Source organism: Talaromyces marneffei, chromosome 1 (genome assembly GCF_009556855.1).
Source record: "Talaromyces marneffei chromosome 1, complete sequence".
In the NCBI taxonomy this organism is placed as follows: Eukaryota; Fungi; Ascomycota; class Eurotiomycetes; order Eurotiales; family Trichocomaceae; genus Talaromyces; species Talaromyces marneffei.
Window position 1 is genome coordinate 4,061,925 of NC_072348.1, and position 22,782 is coordinate 4,084,706.

The window sequence follows — 22,782 nt, forward strand, 5'->3', positions numbered from 1 at the left end:
CTGTGCTGGACAAAACACCTGACAGCACCAACCCCGCCAAACAGTAACTGACTTTAGCTGGACAATTCCAGTCAACCTCAAGGACTCTTTGTTCCTTTTTCTTTTCTAGCTTGTATCTGCTTTTTACGATACATACCCCTCTGATCTAGAGAAGACTAACTTCTCGCAATCTTTCTCTCCATCAATCAACTTCCCCCTCCATCACCCCGCTTCAACGCTTTCAAGCAGACAAATATGTCCCGCCACCGCATCAAGTCCCTCGAATACGACGATGACGACGATTATGAAGACGAAGACTATGACGAGGTCGATCCCGCAGAGCAGGAGCATCTTGAAGCGTATACAAACGAAGTATTGAATGAGCTACGAACGGGCCAGCCGCCGGTCACTGCCTCGCGACAAGAGGTTCAAGAAGCTCTGTGGCACTATTACAATGATGTTGCGAAATCGGTGGATTATCTTCGAGGTATGTTTCCCAGGATTCTAGGTGTTTGTGTTTTAGATCTTTGACAGGTCAGCTGATTATGTGACTGTTTAGGTAAGAAGGTGAAAGAGATCAAGAAGGAAGCCGCACCCACGGCCAAACCAAAAGTCGCTACGGGTAAGATATCTTCATTTCATTTTTTTTATTCTATCTTCTTGTATATGTTTTCAGAAATGGTCTGGAAATTGGCCAGGCTCGGCTGCAGAGGTGCTCAAATTTACAAAACGTGAGTTTGCTTCTTGTATTTGCTTTACATTCCATACACTGACAACCTTTGGTAAGTGTGCCTTGATTTCTAACAGGGTATCTTCCAGTGCCATCCTACCCCACGGACAATACACAGTCTCCTTTCGATCAGTGTGCAGTACACTTCTCAGCGGCCGACTTTTTCCGTGATACACCCTGGTTGAACGTTCCGCAACATCGAAGGGCAGAGATATTTGTGGAACCTCTATATCCACGACTAGGTCTTCTTGGTGGTGCGTCGCAGGAAGGCAAAATGTCGAAGCTGGCTGCCCTTGCGGCAGCACGTAAGAAAAAGACCGCCGAGAAACCTTCGACGACGGAAGGGCAGCTACCAAATCAGGCTGATGAAAAACCTACACCACGCTCGTTATCTGAACGACTAGCGATGAGTGGCTCCAAACCATCTACCAAGTCTAGAGGATTGTCAGCACTCTCCAAGGAGCGTCGTACTGCCAATCTCAAGAATCCTCCAATCATTTCAAAGCCTGAAGATAAATTTGCTAGGAAGCCATCGGTCAACGAGGAGAAAGTCAACCAAGCAACGGAAAAACAGCAGCTGGAAGAAGTCGCTGACCTACGAGCATACCCTTCAACGTTTGCAGCAACCATCATCGGGAATGGGGCCCATCCGACAACGCCTGAGCCTGGTCATTTACTTAGCAGCAGTTTTGATGTTATGCACATTTATCAACAAGATGTAACTGAAGCCTTTGATTTTTCAGGACCTAGCCCCGATGACATTGTTTTCAATGCACAGAGTGCATCCAAAGGTTTGCCAATTCGAGGACCGAGATGAGACAATCGCACATTGACACATGACCAGGCCTCAAGTCAAAACAGGCTACTGCTAAAGCTACCGGGGGTGATAAGAAGGCACAAGATGATTTGTCGGGTGGCATGAAACAATTGACAGTAGAGCCGATTAAAGTAAAGAGCAAGAATCTCGATGTTTTGGCGGAATATCAAAAGTCGAGGCAGAAAAAGGCAGCGAATTTCGTTGTTATTGGTATGTCTGAACCGATCAATAATCGATTATGGCTACATTACTAATGCTGCTTATTTCACAGGTCATGTTGATGCTGGAAAGAGTACACTTATGGGACGGCTGCTGGCTGATTTAAAAGCTATTGATCAGAGAACCATGGAAAAATACCAACGCGAGGCCGACAAAATCGGCAAAGGCTCGTTTGCTTTTGCTTGGGTCCTTGACCAAGGTTCAGAGGAACGTGCTAGAGGAGTGACTATAGATATCGCGACAAACAAATTCGAGACCGATAGCACTCGATTTACGATTGTGGATGCGCCAGGGCACCGTGACTTTATACCCAACATGATTGCCGGAGCCAGTCAAGCAGACTTCGCGGTACTTGTGATAGATGCCGGAACGGGAAACTTTGAGTCAGGGTTGAAAGGTCAGACCAAAGAACATGCTCTACTTGTGCGAAGTATGGGCGTACAAAAGGTTGTGGTTGCTGTCAATAAAATGGATATTGTATCATGGTCGAAAGATCGCTTCGATGAGATTGAGCAACAAATTTCATCCTTTTTGACAACGGCAGGGTTTCAACCAAAGAATTTATCATTCGTTCCCTGCTCGGGATATCATGGAGACAATATCACGACGCGCAGCAAAGATAAGAACGCCGCATGGTACACTGGACCGCTTCTTATCGAAGCTCTTGAGACATCAGAGCCTTTCTCGCATGCCCTGGACAAGCCATTGCGTATGACAATTGGCGATGTATTCCGCGGCGGTGTCCAGAATCCACTCTCAATATCTGGGCGGATTGATGCGGGCTCTTTGCAATTAGGCGATGGTATTCTGGTGATGCCAAGTGGAGAGTCGGCCTTGATTAGAGGCTTAGAGAGGGATGGAGAGCCCGGCGATTGGGCTGTGGCTGGTCAAAATGTTACTTTGCACCTTGCCAACATTGACCCGGCTCATCTACGGTCTGGTGATATAGTTTGTAGTACCACCTCGCCGATCCAGAATATCCAGAGTTTTACTGCCAAGGTCCTTGCATTTGATCATTTGATGCCGATGCAGATAGACATTCATCGAGGTCGACTACACGTTTCTGGCCGCATCAGTCGTCTAGTTGGCACATTGGATAAGAGCTCTGGCGCAGTGACCAAGAAACGACCTAAGATCATCTCGCCCGGCTCAATCGCAAGGATAGTTGTGGAAATGGATCAACCGGTGCCGCTGGAGGCTCCTTCAAGAATTGTGCTCCGTGCTGCGGGTAGCACTGTAGCGGCTGGACTTATAGAGTGAGGTTCGGAATTTGCAGCTCTATAGTATATAGCAATATCCATGTTCACATTGTCAAGATCTCTTGTGTGGCAAGGGCTCCTCATCAGAATGCAGGTTACTGCCATCCAGCCTCAGTCCACCGAGTATGAGTCATTACGCGATCTTCTGCTCCGTAGATTGGTTTAGGCTGGTGCTATGATGCCTCGACTCCAGTTTTCTAGACTTATCGCCTTCCCGGGTCGCGTGAGTAAACTGTGCTCTATAGAAGACTCTACAGAGTACTGGCAGGTAGCTACAAGATGCATATATAGTATACATTATCATGACCGTAGAAAAATCTGGTAACATCCTCTCAGGACTCTAGTAAAGGCCACCTGGGCTTTTCGTTTGGTACCGCGGCTTATCCGAGGTTTTGTTGCCTCCAAAATTCTACTGATTTCGAAGCCATCCAAAGGGACTCTTTGTCGCTTTCTGATTGGCCGGTCTGGATGAGTCAGCCGCTGGTTCCCAGGGGCGCTGGCCAATCAGAGCACGAGAAGTAACCTTAAAACGGGATGGTTCTCGCAGTGGGCGAAAAGGCCAGCATGGCCCATATCCATGACATGCCCGGCCGCTTCCTTCTTTAATCTCCAAGCTTCCCTTTCTCCAACTTCTTCTTCTCTTTCTTTTCTCATCCACCCACTCTCTTTCTCTCTCCCTTTCTCTTTCTCCAGGTTCCATCTTTGTTTGCTGTCTTTCGTGACGAGAGGCATCAAGCATTTAAAATCACAATCTTCCCCAAGGAAGTGCGGAGTCAAGCTATCATCTCTATTATCACGCACTCCATACCGCACCTGGTTACCACAAACACACAATGGCACGAGGAACCCGGCTGGACGGTCAGTCCAAGCCTTTTGCTTGGACTACCATCCTCTACCTCTTGTTAGTTTTCATTGCACCTCTCGCACTTTTGGGAACCGCCCATGCTTCAGAGGAGCAAAATGTTACAGACAACTATGGCACTGGTAAGTCGCCTTCCTTGGCTAAAGGATTTGAGAAAGACATCATGGACTAACTGTTGCTCCTCTCTCTAGTTATCGGTATTGATTTGGGAACTACATACTCTTGTGTCGGTGTGATGCAGAATGGCAAGGTCGAGATTCTCGTCAACGACCAAGGAAACCGTATCACTCCCTCCTACGTGGCCTTTACCGATGATGAACGTTTGATCGGTGACGCCGCCAAGAACCAATACGCAGCCAACCCCGAGCGAACTATCTTTGACATCAAGTGAGTAGATCTCGTTTTCATGCAGAGAAGATCGAATGCTAATGTGATTCAGGCGATTGATCGGTCGCAAGTACGATGACAAGGACGTCCAAAAGGACATCAAGAACTTCCCCTTCAAGGTCGCTAACCAGGGCGGCAAACCAGTTGTCAAGGTTGATGTCAACAAGTCCTCCAAGACTTTCACTCCTGAAGAAGTTTCCGCTATGGTTTTGACCAAGATGCGTGAAATCGCTGAAGGTTACCTCGGAAAGACCGTCACCCACGCGGTTGTCACTGTTCCCGCCTACTTCAACGACGCCCAACGTCAGGCCACCAAGGACGCCGGTACTATCGCTGGCTTGAACGTCTTGCGTGTTGTCAACGAACCTACCGCCGCCGCTATCGCCTACGGTCTGGACAAGACTGGTGACGAGCGTCAGATCATCGTCTACGATCTTGGTGGTGGTACCTTCGATGTTTCTCTTCTCTCCATTGACAACGGTGTCTTCGAGGTCTTAGCTACCGCTGGTGACACTCACTTGGGTGGTGAGGACTTTGACCACCGTGTCATGGACTACTTCGTCAAGCTCTACAACAAGAAGAACGATGTCGATGTCTCCAAGGACTTGAAGGCCATGGGTAAATTGAAGCGTGAGGTTGAGAAGGCCAAGCGCACTTTGTCTTCCCAGATGTCTACCCGTATCGAAATCGAAGCTTTCCACGATGGCAAGGACTTCTCCGAGACTCTTACCCGTGCCAAGTTCGAAGAACTTAACATGGATTTGTTCAAGCGCACTCTTAAGCCTGTTGAGCAGGTCCTCAAGGATGCCAAGGTCAAGAAGGCAGACATCAGCGACATCGTCTTGGTTGGTGGTTCTACCCGTATCCCCAAGGTCCAGGCTCTCCTCGAGGAGTTCTTCAACGGCAAGAAGGCCAGCAAGGGTATCAACCCTGATGAGGCTGTTGCTTTCGGTGCCGCCGTTCAGGGTGGTGTTCTTTCCGGTGAAGAAGGAACTGGCGACGTTGTTCTCATGGATGTCAACCCTCTTACCCTAGGTATTGAGACCACTGGTGGTGTGATGACCAAGTTGATCCCCCGTAACACTGTTATCCCCACTCGCAAGTCTCAGATTTTCTCGACCGCCGCCGACAACCAACCCACCGTCTTGATCCAGGTCTTTGAGGGTGAGCGTTCTATGACCAAGGACAACAACCTTCTCGGAAAATTCGAGCTTACTGGAATTCCTCCCGCCCCTCGCGGTGTTCCTCAAATTGAGGTCTCTTTCGACCTCGATGCCAACGGTATCCTCAAAGTCAGCGCTGCTGACAAGGGAACCGGTAAGGCTGAGTCCATCACCATCACCAACGACAAGGGTCGTCTTACCCAGGAGGAGATTGACCGCATGGTTGCCGAGGCTGAACAATTCGCCGAGGAAGATAAGGCCGCTCGTGGCAAGATTGAGGCTCGTAACGCTTTGGAGAACTACGCTTTCAGCTTGAAGAACCAGGTCCACGATGAGGAAGGTCTTGGTGGCAAGCTTGACGAGGATGACAAGGAGACTGTAAGTCAACCCCATATGTTCCGTTAGATGAAGTGATTGATACTAACTGTTGATAGATCCTTGAGGCTGTCAAGGAGGCCACTGACTGGCTCGACGAGCATGGCGCCAGCGCCACCATGGAGGACTTTGAGGAGCAGCGCGAGAAATTGTCTAGCGTGGCCTATCCCATCACGAGCAAGCTTTACGGCTCTGGCCCTGGTGCTGGATTTGAATCGGACGATGAGCCCAGCGGCCACGATGAGCTGTAGGCTTTGTTTTTGAAAGAAAATTACGGCAAATTGGAGTTTTTTGAGTTTTCGTACAAGTTATGCATATGATTCACCCATGTATTTTAACGGTTGATTGTTTCTAGACGGCAATCAGAGTGATACCTCAATATTTTATATAAATTCATACATTGATCTATGCTTTGCGTCTACTCTTAACGGTGCCTATTTCGTACTCTTCAAGAAATCACTGATCACCTCAACAATAACCTGATGGTCATGCTGCTGCTGTAATCCACTTACAACCACCACCCCAACAACCTGATCCATATTCACCACCCTAATCGGAAATCCACCGCCATGTATAGCATAATCATCCGGCACTCCCCCCGGCACAGAACTTTTCAACCCCCTCCCCTGCGCAAACACCGCCTCCACCCTCCCTCTATCATCTGTATTTCTAACGCTAGCCACAAACTTCTGCCTCAACGCCCACGTACTCATCCCAAACCTCAGGACGGTATTGCGTTTCCGGCGCACCCATTCCTCGTTATCGGGGATTGTGCCGCTTTCCGTCGCGGCTTGGAAGAGGATGTGGTTCCCGTTGGAGGATGTGATTGAGACGACGGCTGGTCTGCGTTGGTCCTCTGGGAGGGAGAGGATACGGGCGCGCAGGGCGAGGCCGAGCTCAAAGGCGACGGTGGCGTTGAAGGAGGGGAATGTGAAGTCTGAGGACTTTTCGAGAGAGGTGAGTTCTTCGAACTGTGTTTGTTGTTAGTTGAGATGAGACTTTCCTTGGAGATCGGATAAAGGTGACTTACGTCAGTGGAGGGTTCGGCGAGGGGTTGTTCTGATAGAGCTGCCATTGCGTTCGTTCGGATCCAATTGGATTTATGAGGGTCGCTTGAAGTTATAGAATAGGATATATTTCTGCGATATATTTTTGAATTATTAAGAAAGTGAACTTTACGAAAGATTGCGAAACAGAGATCTTAAATCGCGGGGATTATCAACCCTAACTAAGTTAATGGGGAGAAGCAGCGTTGAGGGGCAGCTCAACCCGAAAGCTGGATATTAATTGATGCCTGATGAATAAGGCTATACACGAGAGTTACCAGTAGTTCAGCATCGCGTTTATGAACCGCAGCCACGTTCTTCTATATTTTTGAGGTCAAGATCGGGTACAATCTAAATTAAAGAAATGAAAGACGATGAATCGTAGAAACTAAATAACTGAACATTAGCAAGTTATCGAAGTATATAAGTTACTTCCTCGGTAACTATACATTTCTTTGATCCTTACGAGAGATACAGGCGTCATAGCCCTCTTTGCTGGGTTTCCCATCGGCGGCGAGACACCGGAAAGCCGATTCGGATAGCGCTTGGAAATTCCCCAGGGACAAGAAGCCGAATAGAAGGGGTATACAGGATGAGAAGGTGTCGTCAAGTCGGTTGTGGTGCTGCGGGGATCCATTGGAGCTGTTCCCATGGTTCTGCAACCAGTGTGTATTAAATGTACCGTACCATATTTGTAACTTTATCTAGACCTTTCTCTTTTCAACCTCATGCCATCAATTCCTCGCGGGAGTACATATGAGAATACACGTACACTGTCGAGTTGAGGCAATGAGATGTGATGAACAAGTACACCGATGTCCCTGGAATATCTGAGGATGAAGAATGCTACCTATCGTCTCAGAATACGAACAAATTTCAAGACATTCGCTCCTATGACAGGGTCAGAGGGCTAATCTATCATGCTGTACAACAACACTCTTGCAGTGCCAATGAAGCAGTTACATTGGAGGCCAACCTGGAGTAGGCTCTACCTCGTATCAAGGGATCGGCCGCAAACCAGCCCATTTGGGTCTCGATCACGCAGCTGAAGTTCTCAAAGCTGGTGCTGGCTTTGTTTGGTTTTGCTGCCTATTCGAATTCAAGTTCAGATATTGTTGGATTTCACCGCGGGCCGGCATATTGAGAAACAAACTCTCGGCATTGCAGCTAATCACATATCGCATAACTGTGGCTGGACGCTGGCTTGGTTGCTCAGTGAACGCCAGCTCTCTGGTTTCAAATTCTGTGAAATTCTAATCAGGCTACAAGAAGCATGCTAGCCGGCTCTCCAGGCTTCCGGAAATTCTTTGCACCTCGCATGGAATTGAGCTGATCTCCCGAGGTACCACATTCCTCAGCATATACAATATCCCATCCGACCCAACTAACAGATGAAAACACGCAGAACTAGGACCAATACGTAAAATAAAGCTATTGATGCCAAGGAATTCTCCACTTGCCTATTGATAATTTCACGGTGATGCATGTTGTCTTAGAAAATCGTCTCTCCCAAAAATTGATCTGCTACTCTGGGCAGGTATTACGCCAAGTAGTCCAGAATCAGTCTCCTATGGTTACAACAATGCGATCATTCCCCGGTTCCTGCCAAGCCTCTTCTATTTCCAGATGGTACGAAGGAATTCGGGTGATGGCAGTTCAAATGGAAAAATTTGCTTCTACCTGTCGGAATGGCCGTTAAGTGCTGCCTATATAAAACCCTCTTGTTACCTACTTCACAAAGGAAGTTCTTCAAATGCTCATCTGAGCTTTCCTTAGGAATTTCCGAGTTTCCTTAAGATCCTTCATCCTGAACCTTGATTTCATGCCACTGCTATTCTATCAAATTCGTCTACTATCTAAATCCGAGCGACTTATACCAAGCCAACATGAAGTTCCTCTCCCTTGCTCTGGTTGGCACAATACTGCCTCTTGTCCACGCCATCGGAAATGCAGTAATCACTAATCACTGCGAAGCCACCATCTACGTCTGGTCGGTGGCATCATCTATCACGAACTACCAAGTAGTAGCGAGCAATCAATCCTATACCGAGCAATATCGAAACGATCCCCAGACCGGCGGGATTACACTCAAGGTGGCCACAGTTACAGACGGAATATTCACCAATTCTCCAGAGTTAGATTACGGATATACCTTGGACAACCACACAATCTGGTACGATATCTCAACTACTAATGGCAACCCATTTGCTGGTTCTAGTGTTGCTCTTGTGCCGTCAATTGAAGGGAGTTGTCGGAGTTACATCTGGGAAGATGGGGTATCACCACCGGGAATTAATACGGCCCCTTGCAATGCCGATATGGATATGCTGTTGACATTGTGTTAATGGACAAACGATGCTTCATGTAACATTGAACGACTATACAAGCATGTCAGGCGGATAGAATATCTAATTATCGATGATACTCTTTGCTGGACTGGACGCTCATATCGGGACTCTTCGGTATCAGGTTTAAGTGGTATATTAGCTGGATAATGTATATTCTTAATGGCTTTAAACTAGATTTATTAGAAAATTCAACAGATATAAACCAAACGTGACCAAGCTTAACCAAACTTGAATAGGCAAAATAGGCAATCTCGCAACATGACAGAACGGCAATGGTATCGTGATGCAAGAAAAGTATTCAAATAGCAATAGAGGGTAATCTGTAGCACAATCGGATTCATAATAGTCATGGATTTCGTCATTAGTTAATGTCTTCTTCTTCTTCATCGCCTCCAGCGTGACCCTCAATATCCTCCTCCTCGTTATTCGACCCATACCCCTTCAACTTTCTCTTCAACTGTGAATTTTCCCTCTTTAAGTCGTCCAACTCCTCCTCATACTTCTCCATCATATCCGCGCTAACCTCACTCATCTCTTCAATAATCATGAAAACCCGCCACAACCGAAGAACAACAACCATCGAACCCAATTTCTCCACTATACCTCTAAGAGAAACATCCAAAACAAACGCCAGCACGATCACCAGAGCATCAAAGGTATGAAACTTTAACCGGAAATAACTCAACCCAAAGCTCAGCACTGAAGCAATCAATTCCAACATGAACAAGCACGAGAATATCAATCCCAGCAATCCCAGCGTTTCCTGCGCCAGACTCCATCGACGATCGATGGGGGTCTGATGTCTTTCACGTAATTCGCAAACGCGCAACTCAATCAGGAAATTTGCAAAGCTGCATGCTACATCTACAGCGACTAGGAGGAGGACAAGGTAATGGCCCCATTTGGACATCAAGAAAGAACGGGTCTTGGCTCTGAAGACAGTCCACGTTGTATTTCGGTCCGGATCGTATGGATAGTCATTATGATAATCATACTCATCGTAATGCTCTTCGTTGGAGTATTGTTGCTGCTGGTGCTGGTGCTGGTGCTGATGATAGAAGCTGTTATTTCTGCTTATTCCGAATCCCTCTGCTCCGTGTTTAGACCATGATGCTAGGCTTCCGATAATATGGCTACCTGCTGGATCTCGTGACGAGACGACAGATGCTGATAGAGGGAAGTGTTTGGCCTTTTTTTTACTATCACCTCCACTATGTGGGTTCTCTTGGTTCTGAAGGTCTGTGGTGTGGTCCCCAAGTAATGGTTGGGAAGCATCAGTAGAGGACGCCATCCAATCGGCTGAAGCGAAGCTGCATATATAAAAATTTGAACAAGTTTTCGGTATATTGATGAGCTGTTCGGGGAATATCCCGTACAGAATACCTTGACGCCGAGAAACGAGAGGTTCAATGAAAGGCTTTCGAGCTTTCGCTGTTGTTGACTGGACGGGTCAGCTAAGTTGCGGGGTAAGGAAACCGGAATGAAGCTTGCAGTTATGTAGAAACTTACAGTACGCACTGTACTGTACGTACTGTATCAGACCGGACCAAACAACAGAAGCCACAGAACGTAAAATACGTAAAAGCGGAAGCGGATATGTACTTCGGACATCGCTGCGATTGTCCCTTTCTTCCCGCCTTTCCCGCTCTCTCCGCGCACGCCCTACTGTCGTCGGGTTTTCCCCCGGAATTTAGGTGTATAGTTCCCCGCATTATCATTAAGATCCCTGACCGCACTCTTCTTCTCTATTTTCTCCTGTTCTTTTCTTCTATTCTCTCATTCTCAATTTTATCACACCTTCAGACTCTTATAAAAGTCCAACATGACCATCCCCGCCATCAGGGTAGCTCCCTCGGCTGCCAATAGAGCAGTATCTCTTCTCCGCACCATCCAATTCACCCATCCACCCAATTGCCCCTGCCACACCAACCCCGGTCACCACCATCACCACCAACGACAACAAATAAGCCTTGCCAACAATGTACGTCGACACCTCGCTACTCCCACCGACCCTTCGCAGCAGAAGGAGTATGCCTTTGAGATGGCTGCGTCCAGTATCCGATTCGGACCTGGTTCCACCAAAGAAGTCGGTATGGACTTTAAGAACATGGGCGCAAAGAGAGTCTGTATCGTGACGGATACGAATGTGGCTCAATTAGATGCTATGAAGCAGGCTACTGAAGGCTTGGCGAGGGAGGGTATCGAATTTACCGTGTTTGATAAAGTCCGCACTGAGCCAAAGGATAGTTCGTATGTTCTCCAACTCTGAGTTGATAAATACAGAGACTCATTGATGCACACAGGATCAAGGAAGCCATTGCTTTTGCTAAGCCATATAATCCTGATGCATTCCTAGCCGTTGGTAAGAATGCCTCGAAAACAGTCCAGAAAGTTCAGATTACTAACTTTGTTTAGGCGGTGGTTCTGTCATCGATACCGCCAAATTAATGAATCTCTATACCGTCTTCCACGACGCCGACTTCCTAGACTTTGTCAACGCCCCCCTCGGCAAAGGTCTCCCCATCACCAAGCCCTTGAAGCCACTTGTAGCCGTTCCCACCACGGCAGGAACCGGCTCCGAAACCACGGGCACAGCCATCTTCGACCTCGTATCCAAGAAGGCCAAAACGGGCGTTGCTCATCGTGCCCTCAAGCCTACCTTGGGAATTTGCGACCCCCTCAACACTCGCACCATGCCCAGCGCTGTCCATGCTTCTTCCGGCCTCGATGTCCTCTGCCACTCCCTCGAATCATACACCGCTATCCCATACTACGAGCGCAAACCCCGCCCCACAAACCCGATTAACCGTCCTGCCTATCAAGGCGCAAACCCTATATCAGATATATTTTCCTTGAACGCTCTGCGTAGCACCGTTAAATATCTCCCCCGCGCTGTCAGGGATCCAGAGGACTTCGAAGCCCAGGAACAAATGCTTCTTGCCGCGACACTTGCGGGTGTCGGATTCGGTAACGCTGGTGTCCATTTGTGTCATGGCATGAGTTACCCCATCTCCGGCCAGAACCCGGGCTACAAACACGCTGGCTATGCCGTCGACCACCCCATCATCCCACACGGAGTTTCAGTCGCCGTCACCGCACCGGCCGTATTCAAATTCACCGGCGCCTCCAACCCGGATCGTCACCTCGAAGCCGCCGAGGCGTTTGGCGTCGACATCTCGAACGTCAAGCGCGAAAGTGCCGGTGAAGTTCTTGGCGAAGCAATTGCGAAATTCTTGATTGGTCTAGGTGATCAACCGCGCGGATTGAAGCATCTGGGTTTCAGTTCGGGTGATATTGATGGGTTGGTGGAAGGGACGCTTCCGCAGAAGAGGGTGTTGATGTTGGCGCCTAGTTTGAGTGAGGAGTTGAATGCTGAGAAGGAGGAGTTGAGGGCTTTGTTCGAGGAGTCGATGGAGTATTAGGGTTTATATATACATGTATATAGATGAATATGGGGTATGTACAGCATCGTAGTCAGTATGGAAAAAAAATGCAGTATTATTCATGGCTATGTAGATAAATTATCATAGGAGGTATCATAAAAATGGCTAAAATGCATCCAACACCAGGTTCAGGAGAATCGGGAACCTTCATATAATCTGCTCAACCGAAGATATAATCATGGTATAAATCAAATTACAGCAGAAAACAACTCATATACACGCGATATAAATCAAAATAATCGTATGGTTACCCATCTTCCACTATCTCGACAGACTCGACAATAGTTTCTAGATGTGTCTTGTATTCTTCAGCTTCAGGTTTTTCCTCTTCAACATCTGCTCGGATCATACCCATTGAGCATGCAATATGATCCAACCAGACGACTGAACGATGGCCTCCGGGTTTGTCATGATGTACTGGGCCACGACTGATTTCGGATACTAGGCGGAAGGGTAGAGTGAAGGTACATGTAGCGTTGTCTGCTAAACGGGGACTAGAATTGTCGGTGGAGATGGTTTCGCAGGTTGAGTCGGCCGAGGGTGTTGGGGAGAGATATTCTGTTCTTGCTACGTCGTGAGAGTATGTAGCGGACGGCGGGGAGGAGGGTAATCGCGGTGGCGACTGTGACTGTGATTGTGATTGCGATTGAAGCGTTGATCGTGGATGAGGCTCCCGCGATTCTTGAACTGCCTGTTGGATGGGGAGGTTATCGATTCTGATAGTGCCCAGGATCTTCTCCAGTGTGTTAATGCAATGAACAGCCCCCTGAAGGAGAAGAGTCGGGTTGGTGTCGGGAAACAGGGATGGTGTCGGCCCTACGAAGCCTTCTGTATTGACCTCTATGCCTTGTTTTCTCTGGAAATGATACATAATAGAACCCTGTAGCTCGTTACTGAGGCTTCGAAGGTTGGCACATGTGGCGCGAATCCGTCCAACGAGATTGATGACTTCGCTTCGCGGAGTTGCGGGTGATAGTTGCCGTACATCGTAGACGTACCGAGGACATTGGACCAGTTCCATGAAAATCATCTCGGAGATATGCACAAAAACCGACCATTCTCCAGGTTTCTCTGCGTCTTCTTGTTGCACTTGAGCGGCGAAATCTTGCCACTCTTCTGCATCCAAGAAACAAGGGATGCCCTCATGGAGTGCATGAGCAACCAGAAAGCCTCGAAAGGCATAGTAACAAGACCGACCAAAGCCGGACATATGTTTCTTCACCCCACGCTTCAACATCATCTCTTTGACGCCGCGGGCATGTTTGACCCAGGCATCTGGAGTTGTGCGCGCATACAGTTCATAGACCATAAGCATCATAACGGTGCTCAGCACATTATCGGAAAGAGCTTCTTCTGTATCTATAATGCGATTAATCCGTCGTAATGCTTCTCCGTACATGTAGCGACTTGATCGAAGGAGTCGGGTATCTTTTGTCAAGGAAGCCAGATATACAGCGCTGAGACAACACACCGCCGAATCTTGATAAGCTCGCGAATGAAAATTCTCCATGATATATTCGGGGAATGCGATCTCCGATCGAAAGCGATTGTTGAAATACAAAGTCGGAAACGCAGCGCATGTGAAATCCATAAAGAGTCTCGGTTGCTGTGTCATAAACAACTTCTGCATGAGCGACGGTGACATGCTCTCGTCAATACTGCTTGCACGTGTTTGCATCAAAAGAAATGCCTCTTCCGCGGCGACTTGGGGTATAGTTGTGCGCAGATCGGCTTTTGTCATGGCGGTCGGCGACGACTCGGAATCTGGTGATGATTTCTTTTCGACATCGTTGTGGGATTTCCGGTCAGACATGCGACGGTGACGGCGCTGGAGGTTCGGTCCTTCGTCTTGGAATTTCAGGCCGCGATTGTAGCCCGGACAGAGGCAGCCGTATTTTCGACATTGTCCACACTCGGGGCGAGCTTCATCGCACTATAATGACTGTCAGATCGTTGTCGCTTGCATTCATGCTTTCGATGAAAAGGAATCTCACCTTAATCCGCCTGTTACGACAAACCAAGCAGCCCTTGCTACGTGGAACACCAACCATGATGCATGATGTCTCGCCGCGACCAGACGAAGAGAATCTCAGAGCGCAACAGAGGTGCACTATACGTCGCACTCCCCTCTCAGTTACACTGCTAAATTGAGCCGAGCCACGACGGGCGCCAATGTCGGTGGCCAACGGCCTGAATGGTAAAGCAGACGGGATAAAGCAGCCGCAGTAAGGAGACCGAATTGGTTCCAGATGTCATCAAACTAACCGAGAGCCCCAGGATCTGTATTATTATCAGAGCGACCGACCACGAGAAACATTTCCGTCAGAGAATAATAATAATAAAAAAAAAAAAAAAGAAAAGAAAAGAAACAGGGAATGAGAATGAGCCCCGCGGGCCCGTCAGCATACTAATAAGGAGCAGTAGTAAGCACTCCAGGCCAGGTGGTGAATGAGAAGGAACAAGGAAGCGGCTCGGCTGTCCCGCGATAACAAACATTCATCCGAATTCCGAGCTCGAGTTAACCTCAACGGTCAGCCACCGACTGATTCAGGATAGACCGACTGCTAACTTCGTCCTAGTCACGAAACAGATTGATTATTCGTGCATCTCGCTCAGTCTTAGAACGTCGTAGTGCGTCGGTCAAGGAGCACGGCTGCCACCAAGATGGAGACTCTTAGACTTGGCTACGCGTATACTTGCTACGTTTATTGAGCATCTAATCTTGCTGCAGATCCCTAAAAAATGGGGGCGAAACCGTTTGATGCAATGCAGATTAAGTTATTAACTCTCCGAATAGTGACCCTGAGCTGGGGTATTTCGATCAAGATACAGCATCACGCCTATCACCTTTGAGGAGCACTGAATCATTAATACCGAATGGTATTCCGTGTTCACCGTTACCGGCAGTTAGTGTTAACGGTGGCAAGTCAAGGGTATGAGGCTTGCGCTTACCTTTTCTCCCTTACTCCAGGCGTGCTTGGTGCCATGACTCGCACGCTAGAGATTGTACAGCATGAGCTGCGATTACTGCAGCAATTTCCATTCGGGGCTTCCAAATCCGCGATCCGGCTCGCCGAACACGACAACCCTAACGAACTAGCCTGATTAGGACGCTACATCTATGATATATGGCTGCATGGTCATTGATGCACAGTCTACTGTATGAATACATTCGATTCTCGCCATTCTTGTTTGGTCACAATGGATCGATCCAGGCTTCCCACTGCGGTACTATCTCCCCAGGTGAGTAGGTAGATGGTGATCGACCTTACTCAGAGCTCTTCGAGAATCAAGATCCTAGGTAAGCAAAGCCAGCTGGTCACCATCGCCCCATACAGACCAATGCAGATAGGATGTAACACCATAGTGCCCACATTCTGCGCAAGCAATCCAGTCAAGAACGGGAAAAAGGCGCCACCACTGCTACCCACAGCACCAATAAAACTCAAGTCCGCAATCTGAATCTTCCCGGGTAACAGCTTGACAAACACCGCCATTGAGCATGGGTAGACTGCATCCAGGACTACTCCCAGGATTGCCACTGATACTGCGTCACCTACAGTGTTTGGAATGAACCATGCCATAAGCTGAAAAGCAATTGCTCCTACTGCCATCAGGTTGACGGCGATCTTTTCACCATATTGATGGGAGGGATATACGAGCAGGAATCGGCCAAGGGTGATACCGGCCCAAAATCCAGCGCTCACGTACCCGAGGTGCGAGGGGTCGCTTTTTCGGTAGGCGATCAAAAAGGAGACTACCCATCCAGATATAGAGACTTCGGCGCCTTGGTAGGCGAAGATGAATAGAGAGCCAAGTAGAGTTGTGCGGTTTTTGATGGCCATACTGAGTATGGATCCCTGTGTCGTGCGAGAATTATCATCATCATTGCTGGGGTTAGTCGAATGAGTTTCCGTCTGTTGTGAAGGAGTTATGTCATTCTGTTGGAAATTATTGAACACCCATCCAGGAAAGACAAGGTTGGCAACTGAGAGTGCTAACATGATCGTGTAGAACCAAGACCAACGGACACCCCTAGACATCATCACAGTCGCAAACAGCGGCGAGACAACACCTCCAATCCCATATGCGCCAGCATAACCAGCCCAACGCGGTGGTAGCATTTGGAAGGTTCGCACGGAACACATTATTTAAGGCAATGCTAAGAGCCATGCCGAATCCAAGCAAAAAGAATGAGACCACAACCACTGGAAAGGGCGGGTGACAAGCAATCATCACGTAGCCGATTATTGCCAAAGTCATAGATAGCATATAGCTTTGTGACGACCCAGTCGACTTTCGAGATTGTGTGTAAGCGGTGTAGCGACGATAAATCCGACGGCGTTGGCGACAAAGACGAGCGATACGATGGCATATCCCATTTCGTAGTCTGTTTCGATGAATGGGATCAAGGCGCCCGGTGCGCTGTCATTCATGCCGTTGCTCAAATTCATGAAACATACGCTCGCTAGTTGCCATTTGACTTTCCAAGGCTGTGTTTTTCCCTCTGTCGCTCTGCCTCTTTGGTTCCTGGATGACGACAACATGGCAAACAGATATCCCGCATGAAATTCTTCCTCTTCCTCCCATCAACCACATACGGGAATGATGGGAATAAAAAAATGAGGATGACCCTCCTTTCTTTCCTTTCCATCACTATTTGTTAGGCCATGTCCCAGTCAGAATACCACTAGCTTCCGTCAACTTCGAGGCTCGCATTAGATTGCGCTCGCCGCCCTTCTGACTTTAGAATCCAACCTGTTTATGTTGTGAGCAAATAGACAACATTCAAGAGGATCATAAGCGAATAATTGTAATGCATATGTTATGACATGAGATTGATTATTAAAAAACACCTCTTCTTTTTGTTTCCTAAAGCCCTCTATTTTCACCAGACAGGATATATTCAAGAAAATCTACAGTAACACCACCGCTAAACCCCAAATGCAGATAGCTTAAAAAACGTCATCCAAAATTCGCACCGCTTTTAATATTATGATTGGTTCCATCAGAGCCATCAACAGGCCAGGTCCACCACTCAGAGGCAATCTCATCCAGACTCGATATAGCATTGCTACCACCAGGCGTAGCGCTAGTGACCGCCGTCATACCTCCTGGTATCTGCGGTTGAGGTGTCGTTGATGATGAAGATGAAGTAGTAGAGAACAGCGGGGCATCACCAAATTCCTCTGAAAGCATTTTCAAATCCCTACTAGAAGGCGTCCAGTTCAAGCCACCCTTGGCGATTGATCCAAAATCAACATCAGGGGGTAAGAACTTGTTGGTGTCGACAAAGTTGGTTTCAAGTCTGGCGGCTTTCAGCATTGACTGTTCGGCTAGTCGTGGCTTTTTCTGACCGGATAGATTTGACAATGGATAATCACTGGCCGTAGCGGCAGGATTAGCGGCTGTAGAAAAGATAGACGATTTATCGTCGACAGCATTCTGTGAGCTTTTAGTAACAGATAGCTCGAGCGATCGTTTCGAGTTTGCGCCAGTTTTTCGCATATGGTTCTGCCATCGTCGCTGCAAGCTCACCAAGAAGTCCCTAGTTCGCTTTGCATTCTCAAATGACTGACCAAGCTCGTCCAATGCTCGGAAACAGACATTTAGATGCGCCACCATGTCCGCCTGTCGACTCTTATCATCTGCACGCAACCGCCCAGTGTCTTGAGTAGACATAGAAATGGTGACAAATATTAACATCAGAGCAGCAGTGAATATGATGGCAACTACCTGGTTGTTTATTCTTCGGAATGTGTAATACTTTTCGTAAAGGCGTAATAGGCGCGCAATTGCCGTCGCTGACTCGGCACATGTTCTGCGTGCATGTTGATGACCTGGTCCTTGTTTCGGATTTTGCGGCTGGATATAGCTTTTGGAAACCCAGGGCCGGTGGAAGAATATCACAATTTGATAGTATTGCATACTATGACCGAAATCAGTTTATGAATACCATGAATCATTCGTAAGACTTACTGGAGCATCAGAAGGTGCGGTAGCACTGGACCAGTATCCTGTTCAAGATCAACCTGCAGTGAGGGAACGAGACTTCTCTTCCATGCAAACAGGTCTTCAGTCACCTTGTAATTCATTCGTTGGAGATCGTGACTCGCTATGTCACTACAACCGTATCTACGTGAAATGTTAGCAGATTTCCTCTCATCAAGACTGCTCAGCTACTGACAGGATATGCCCCACAGGTGCAATCATTTCCCACAGATTGACAAATTGTTGGGTGATAAGGTCAGCCGGATCTCTGAGTCCATGTTCTAAAGAACGCGGCAATAACTCTCCCATGCCGTACGCATGCCACGTCACTTCTTTGGTAGTTGGCGACGATGCTGGCTTCGAGACAGATACATCGCCGGCATTCATGCGGAACGGGCGGCCCAGATAGAAACCCCAGAAACTTTACCAATTTTGTCAGTTGAATCCCGGTTGTGTAGCCCCTGTTTAAAAACTTACTGATCTGCAATGTAACTCCCCCAGAATGTTATTCCGCGGACTTTGGCTTCAATGGGCGTCATGCTTCCTTTTTGGACATACGTCGCCATGTCTAGATGTAGACCTAGATCATATGCAAGTCGCATTGACATGCCTAGTATCACAGTGAGCTTTCTTCTTGGATTTTTTTAGTCAATAGAATCTCACCACTGTAGAGCCATCCCCGAGCATCGCGATTCGATGCAGCTTCGTGGCTACTGAGGATAGCAAGAGCCTGTACTGTGGCCACACAGGGACTATCCAATTCAATTTCCAAAAGGGCTTTTGCTCTATCGGCAAAGAATTCCGATAGTGATTTAGGAAAAGTAATGAATGTTGGATGATATCGTGCCTCAAATGCTGCTCCAAGTGCGCACCTTAAGCATATTAAGTCAGTTTATGACAAAATGTTTGTGGCAAACAAAATATAGAATAAACATACATTGCATTTGTAAGAACCTCTGAGTAAAAAGGGGTATCATCCAATTCATCCCGCCATTTAGCTCGTGCCAACATGAACATCTCTCGGTCGACAATGTACAAGCTCGGGTTCTGCCATGTAAAATAGAGTTCAATCAGATGATTTTCCAGACTTGGCTCAACATCCTGTCCGATACGCAGGTGGTTAAGAAGTTCTTGGCCATCATGGCGAACGGAGCGTACATCCGGGCCTGGTCGCTGCTTCGACGTAGATGCAACATCGACTAGATTGAGGTTTGAGGTTGGTCCGTAAAAACGCAAATGGCCATCGCCGGCTAGCTTCAAAGTGCCCATTCGAGATGAGAGTTGTTCAATCACCTCCCTCTCAGCCTCGTCGCCAGTTTCTGAGGTGGAGTCATCTTCATGCTGTTGCCCATGCAAAAAGGTTTGGTCAACTCCTTTGTAAGGTTCTTGATGTTCTAGATGAGTATTATCCGGAGGGCTTTGTAGGTTATTAGCATACAGGCTATCCAAGATTTCAGCCGTTGGAAGACTGAAGTCGAAGACAGGTGGTATATAGTCATTGTTGTTGATCTTAGGGAATTGTAAAGGTGGTAAGATAGAGGTGGCCGCAGTTTCAGCTGGATATCGATTGGTAGTTGACGTATATAAACGATTATGTTCACGGCCGATGTCTCTGTTTTGGGAAGTGTTTGCTTTGACAACGCTTCGGGGGACTTGAAGGGTGTCCAGCACTCTGTTCATTTCCTGTTCGGCATCCGGCCGCATTTGTGGCGGCTCAAGGCTATTGTCATAGATGAATTGAGTGAGTTGATCAATTCTTGCTGAAAAGAGCTCAGTGGCTGCGCGCAAGGAGATTCTGAGTAAGGTTGTTAGCAAAGTTTGATAAGACCATGGTAGATATGCATCATTGACACCCCCAAAAAAGGTGTAGGGAATAATGCTTACTTCCTCTTGTCATCTCCATGCTGGTACCTGCAGATCCTCTCCTTCTTCTGACAGTTCAAGCAATTCGGCTGAGCTCCGTCGCACTAGTATAGCCCCAAACCTATCAGTCCGGTCAATCTCGAAAGATTAACAAATGCCACAACCTACCCTGATTTTACTTTCCCTGCATGGAACGCATGCCGTAGTGACATGTTTGCGCGGCGTCTTTTTCCCTTGCCCGGAGGGCTGTCGAGACTCGACGTGTGATGTTGACATGGTGGATGAACCCCTACGAGTCACGCGGCAATCCGAAATTTATCGGGTCAAAATCAGATCATTATCGGCACCGATCGTCTCTCACGCTGAGATGCGTCGCTAAATCATTTCGGGTTCTTGCATCTGTCAGTAATACTCGATGAGAGTCACTTGATTGAGGATTGCGTTGAATTCTTCATGACGGACAATTGTCGACCTTGAAGTTGAAAGTGTAGGTCATTCGGTTCGACCATAAAAGGCAGATTTGTACATGCGGGGAAGGAACCCACTGGTCTCCAACAGCAGTACGTACCGTCTTCAATCCAGCCAATCACATTACTTATAGTCAACCACCGTCACGTCACATGATTGGACCACGATCGGCAATTCCTTACAATTCGATATTTTCTGATCGTTAAACTACGTAAGATCAGATTTACCGAACTTGTGTGTGGGGATCATGGATAATATCTTTATTGATTCAGTCGATCGATAACTCTATCTTCAAGCAATTTCCGATATGGTTGACTGTGACAGATAATGACCACAAGAAATAAATGCTTTTTGCTCCGCTCGATTAAAGCATCACGCACAAGGCTTTAGATCTTATGAGCGTCACTATACTTCTCATTCTGGATGATCTCAACCCAGTAGTTGTCAGGGTCGAGAACGAAGGCAACATTCTTCATTCTTCCATCGGTAAGACGCTTCTTCCAGTTCACATTCAAGGATTCAAAACGCTCGCAAGCAGCGTCCAAGTTATCCACAGATACGCCTAGTGTTTATTAGTAAACAACTTTCAAAGCATAGCGCCGCAAATGAACACTTACAAATATGTCCGAATCCCTGGGGTTGATCGTTTCCATTGTGGTAAACAGGGCCTTCTTCTTTCTCGGTGCCGTAATTCCAAGTGAGTTCCAACAGGCCTTCCCATTCGGCAACAGGGTTCTTGACCCCCTCAGCCTTGGGTGGGTTCGATGAAGGGTAGCCTAAAAAGTAAAGGTTGAATTTGGCATCCGGGTTCTCTGAAGTACGAACCAATGTCATACCCATCACCTCTTGGTAAAACTTGAGACTTGCTTCGGCAGACTTAACTCGGAGCATGGTGTGGTTGAAGCGATAGTTGGAAACATCCGTAGTAGCTCCAACATCCTCATCATGTCGTCGAATAAGCTCCACCCAGTATCCATCGGGATCCTTTGCGAAAGCGATATGCTTCATACGTCCATCTTGCAATTTCTTTTGGAATGGGTATCCTGCATCTTCAATACGCTTGCAGGCGGCTTCGATGTTGTCAACGGAGATGGCGATATGTCCAAACCCACGGTGCGGCTCGGTGTTGCCGTTCACAATGCTGTATTCGGGATCGTTCTCGGTGCCCCAGTTGTGAGTGAGTTCGAGCACGGCGTTGCGGTCGGAGAAGGGATTCTTTCCGGAGAGAGAATTGGGACCGTCGTAGGCGAGGAAGTAGAGCGAGAACTTGGCTTCGGGAAAGTCGAACTGCTGGATCTGGCTCATACCAAGGAATTTGTAGTATTCCACTCAACGCCTGATTGTCAGCAGCTGGATGGTAGATAAGCGAATATTTGACTTACATGATCGCTTAGGGTCTTTGACCCGGATCATGGTATCTATGAGAATGTCAGTGAAGTCATCATCAAATTCTTTTGCGCTCTATGCTCACGGTTGAGTTTATAGGTCGAAAGATTCGTAGCGGAGGCCATCGTGCTGAACGCTCTTGAGCTTCCTGTGGGGAAAAAGTCCGTCAGCTTCTCAGTTCCCAGCTTATAAATCAATTGTAGCTGACCTTGAATCAGTGAAAGTGCAATGTGGTATAGTCTAGGCAATCTGAGAAATGGGGACGAAATGCGCTGAGTTAACATGGATGGATGTCAGGCAGGAGATGTCGCACAGGTGAGAGTTTGGAAGGTGGGAGTGGGCATTATTTATCTCCCGCGGAGAGAAATGCGCGATGCGGGGCCTTGAGGGGATGACGTTTCCCATCTCGTTTTTCTCCGATTGTTCGTCCGCAATTCTCTGTTGGG

At 47.7% G+C, this 22,782-nt stretch overlaps 11 protein-coding genes across 11 annotated transcripts; 4 read left to right on the plus strand and 7 right to left on the minus strand.

Moving 5' to 3' along the window:
- Positions 1 to 234: 234 nt before the first annotated feature.
- EYB26_001503 (uncharacterized protein) lies at positions 235 to 3,005 on the plus strand (the record flags this gene model as incomplete). Its single annotated transcript, XM_054260813.1, has 5 exons — positions 235 to 466; positions 539 to 601; positions 799 to 1,500; positions 1,554 to 1,736; positions 1,798 to 3,005. 5 exons carry the CDS (start codon positions 235 to 237, stop codon positions 3,003 to 3,005), a joined length of 2,388 nt encoding a protein of 795 aa, XP_054116788.1.
- Positions 3,006 to 3,837: 832 nt separating this feature from the next.
- Positions 3,838 to 6,042, plus strand: EYB26_001504 (uncharacterized protein; the record flags this gene model as incomplete). Its single annotated transcript, XM_054260814.1, has 4 exons — positions 3,838 to 3,988; positions 4,058 to 4,253; positions 4,306 to 5,794; positions 5,851 to 6,042. The coding sequence occupies 4 exons, from the start codon at positions 3,838 to 3,840 to the stop codon at positions 6,040 to 6,042; spliced, it is 2,028 nt and encodes a 675-aa protein (XP_054116789.1).
- Positions 6,043 to 6,225: 183 nt separating this feature from the next.
- EYB26_001505 (uncharacterized protein) lies at positions 6,226 to 6,866 on the minus strand (the record flags this gene model as incomplete). Its single annotated transcript, XM_054260815.1, has 2 exons — positions 6,226 to 6,762; positions 6,822 to 6,866. 2 exons carry the CDS (start codon positions 6,864 to 6,866, stop codon positions 6,226 to 6,228), a joined length of 582 nt encoding a protein of 193 aa, XP_054116790.1.
- A 322-nt stretch (positions 6,867 to 7,188) lies between these two features.
- Positions 7,189 to 7,489, minus strand: EYB26_001506 (uncharacterized protein; the record flags this gene model as incomplete). The annotated part of the gene is made up of 2 exons (XM_054260816.1): positions 7,189 to 7,225; positions 7,287 to 7,489. The coding sequence occupies 2 exons, from the start codon at positions 7,487 to 7,489 to the stop codon at positions 7,189 to 7,191; spliced, it is 240 nt and encodes a 79-aa protein (XP_054116791.1).
- Positions 7,490 to 8,723: 1,234 nt separating this feature from the next.
- On the plus strand, positions 8,724 to 9,182 carry EYB26_001507 (uncharacterized protein; the record flags this gene model as incomplete). Its single annotated transcript, XM_054260817.1, has 1 exon — positions 8,724 to 9,182. One exon carries the CDS (start codon positions 8,724 to 8,726, stop codon positions 9,180 to 9,182), a length of 459 nt encoding a protein of 152 aa, XP_054116792.1.
- Positions 9,183 to 9,546: 364 nt separating this feature from the next.
- On the minus strand, positions 9,547 to 10,476 carry EYB26_001508 (uncharacterized protein; the record flags this gene model as incomplete). Its single annotated transcript, XM_054260818.1, has 1 exon — positions 9,547 to 10,476. One exon carries the CDS (start codon positions 10,474 to 10,476, stop codon positions 9,547 to 9,549), a length of 930 nt encoding a protein of 309 aa, XP_054116793.1.
- Positions 10,477 to 11,007: 531 nt separating this feature from the next.
- EYB26_001509 (uncharacterized protein) lies at positions 11,008 to 12,607 on the plus strand (the record flags this gene model as incomplete). The annotated part of the gene is made up of 3 exons (XM_054260819.1): positions 11,008 to 11,435; positions 11,489 to 11,547; positions 11,601 to 12,607. 3 exons carry the CDS (start codon positions 11,008 to 11,010, stop codon positions 12,605 to 12,607), a joined length of 1,494 nt encoding a protein of 497 aa, XP_054116794.1.
- Positions 12,608 to 12,875: 268 nt separating this feature from the next.
- EYB26_001510 (uncharacterized protein) lies at positions 12,876 to 14,679 on the minus strand (the record flags this gene model as incomplete). The annotated part of the gene is made up of 2 exons (XM_054260820.1): positions 12,876 to 14,561; positions 14,623 to 14,679. The coding sequence occupies 2 exons, from the start codon at positions 14,677 to 14,679 to the stop codon at positions 12,876 to 12,878; spliced, it is 1,743 nt and encodes a 580-aa protein (XP_054116795.1).
- A 1,221-nt stretch (positions 14,680 to 15,900) lies between these two features.
- EYB26_001511 (uncharacterized protein) lies at positions 15,901 to 16,776 on the minus strand (the record flags this gene model as incomplete). Its single annotated transcript, XM_054260821.1, has 1 exon — positions 15,901 to 16,776. The coding sequence occupies one exon, from the start codon at positions 16,774 to 16,776 to the stop codon at positions 15,901 to 15,903; it is 876 nt and encodes a 291-aa protein (XP_054116796.1).
- Positions 16,777 to 17,593: 817 nt separating this feature from the next.
- EYB26_001512 (uncharacterized protein) lies at positions 17,594 to 20,758 on the minus strand (the record flags this gene model as incomplete). The annotated part of the gene is made up of 8 exons (XM_054260822.1): positions 17,594 to 18,557; positions 18,608 to 18,763; positions 18,816 to 19,040; positions 19,097 to 19,229; positions 19,283 to 19,491; positions 19,557 to 20,414; positions 20,504 to 20,586; positions 20,651 to 20,758. The coding sequence occupies 8 exons, from the start codon at positions 20,756 to 20,758 to the stop codon at positions 17,594 to 17,596; spliced, it is 2,736 nt and encodes a 911-aa protein (XP_054116797.1).
- A 578-nt stretch (positions 20,759 to 21,336) lies between these two features.
- Positions 21,337 to 22,620, minus strand: EYB26_001513 (uncharacterized protein; the record flags this gene model as incomplete). Its single annotated transcript, XM_054260823.1, has 6 exons — positions 21,337 to 21,512; positions 21,568 to 21,726; positions 21,787 to 22,278; positions 22,333 to 22,368; positions 22,422 to 22,484; positions 22,545 to 22,620. The coding sequence occupies 6 exons, from the start codon at positions 22,618 to 22,620 to the stop codon at positions 21,337 to 21,339; spliced, it is 1,002 nt and encodes a 333-aa protein (XP_054116798.1).
- Between the last annotated feature and the right edge of the window lie 162 nt (positions 22,621 to 22,782).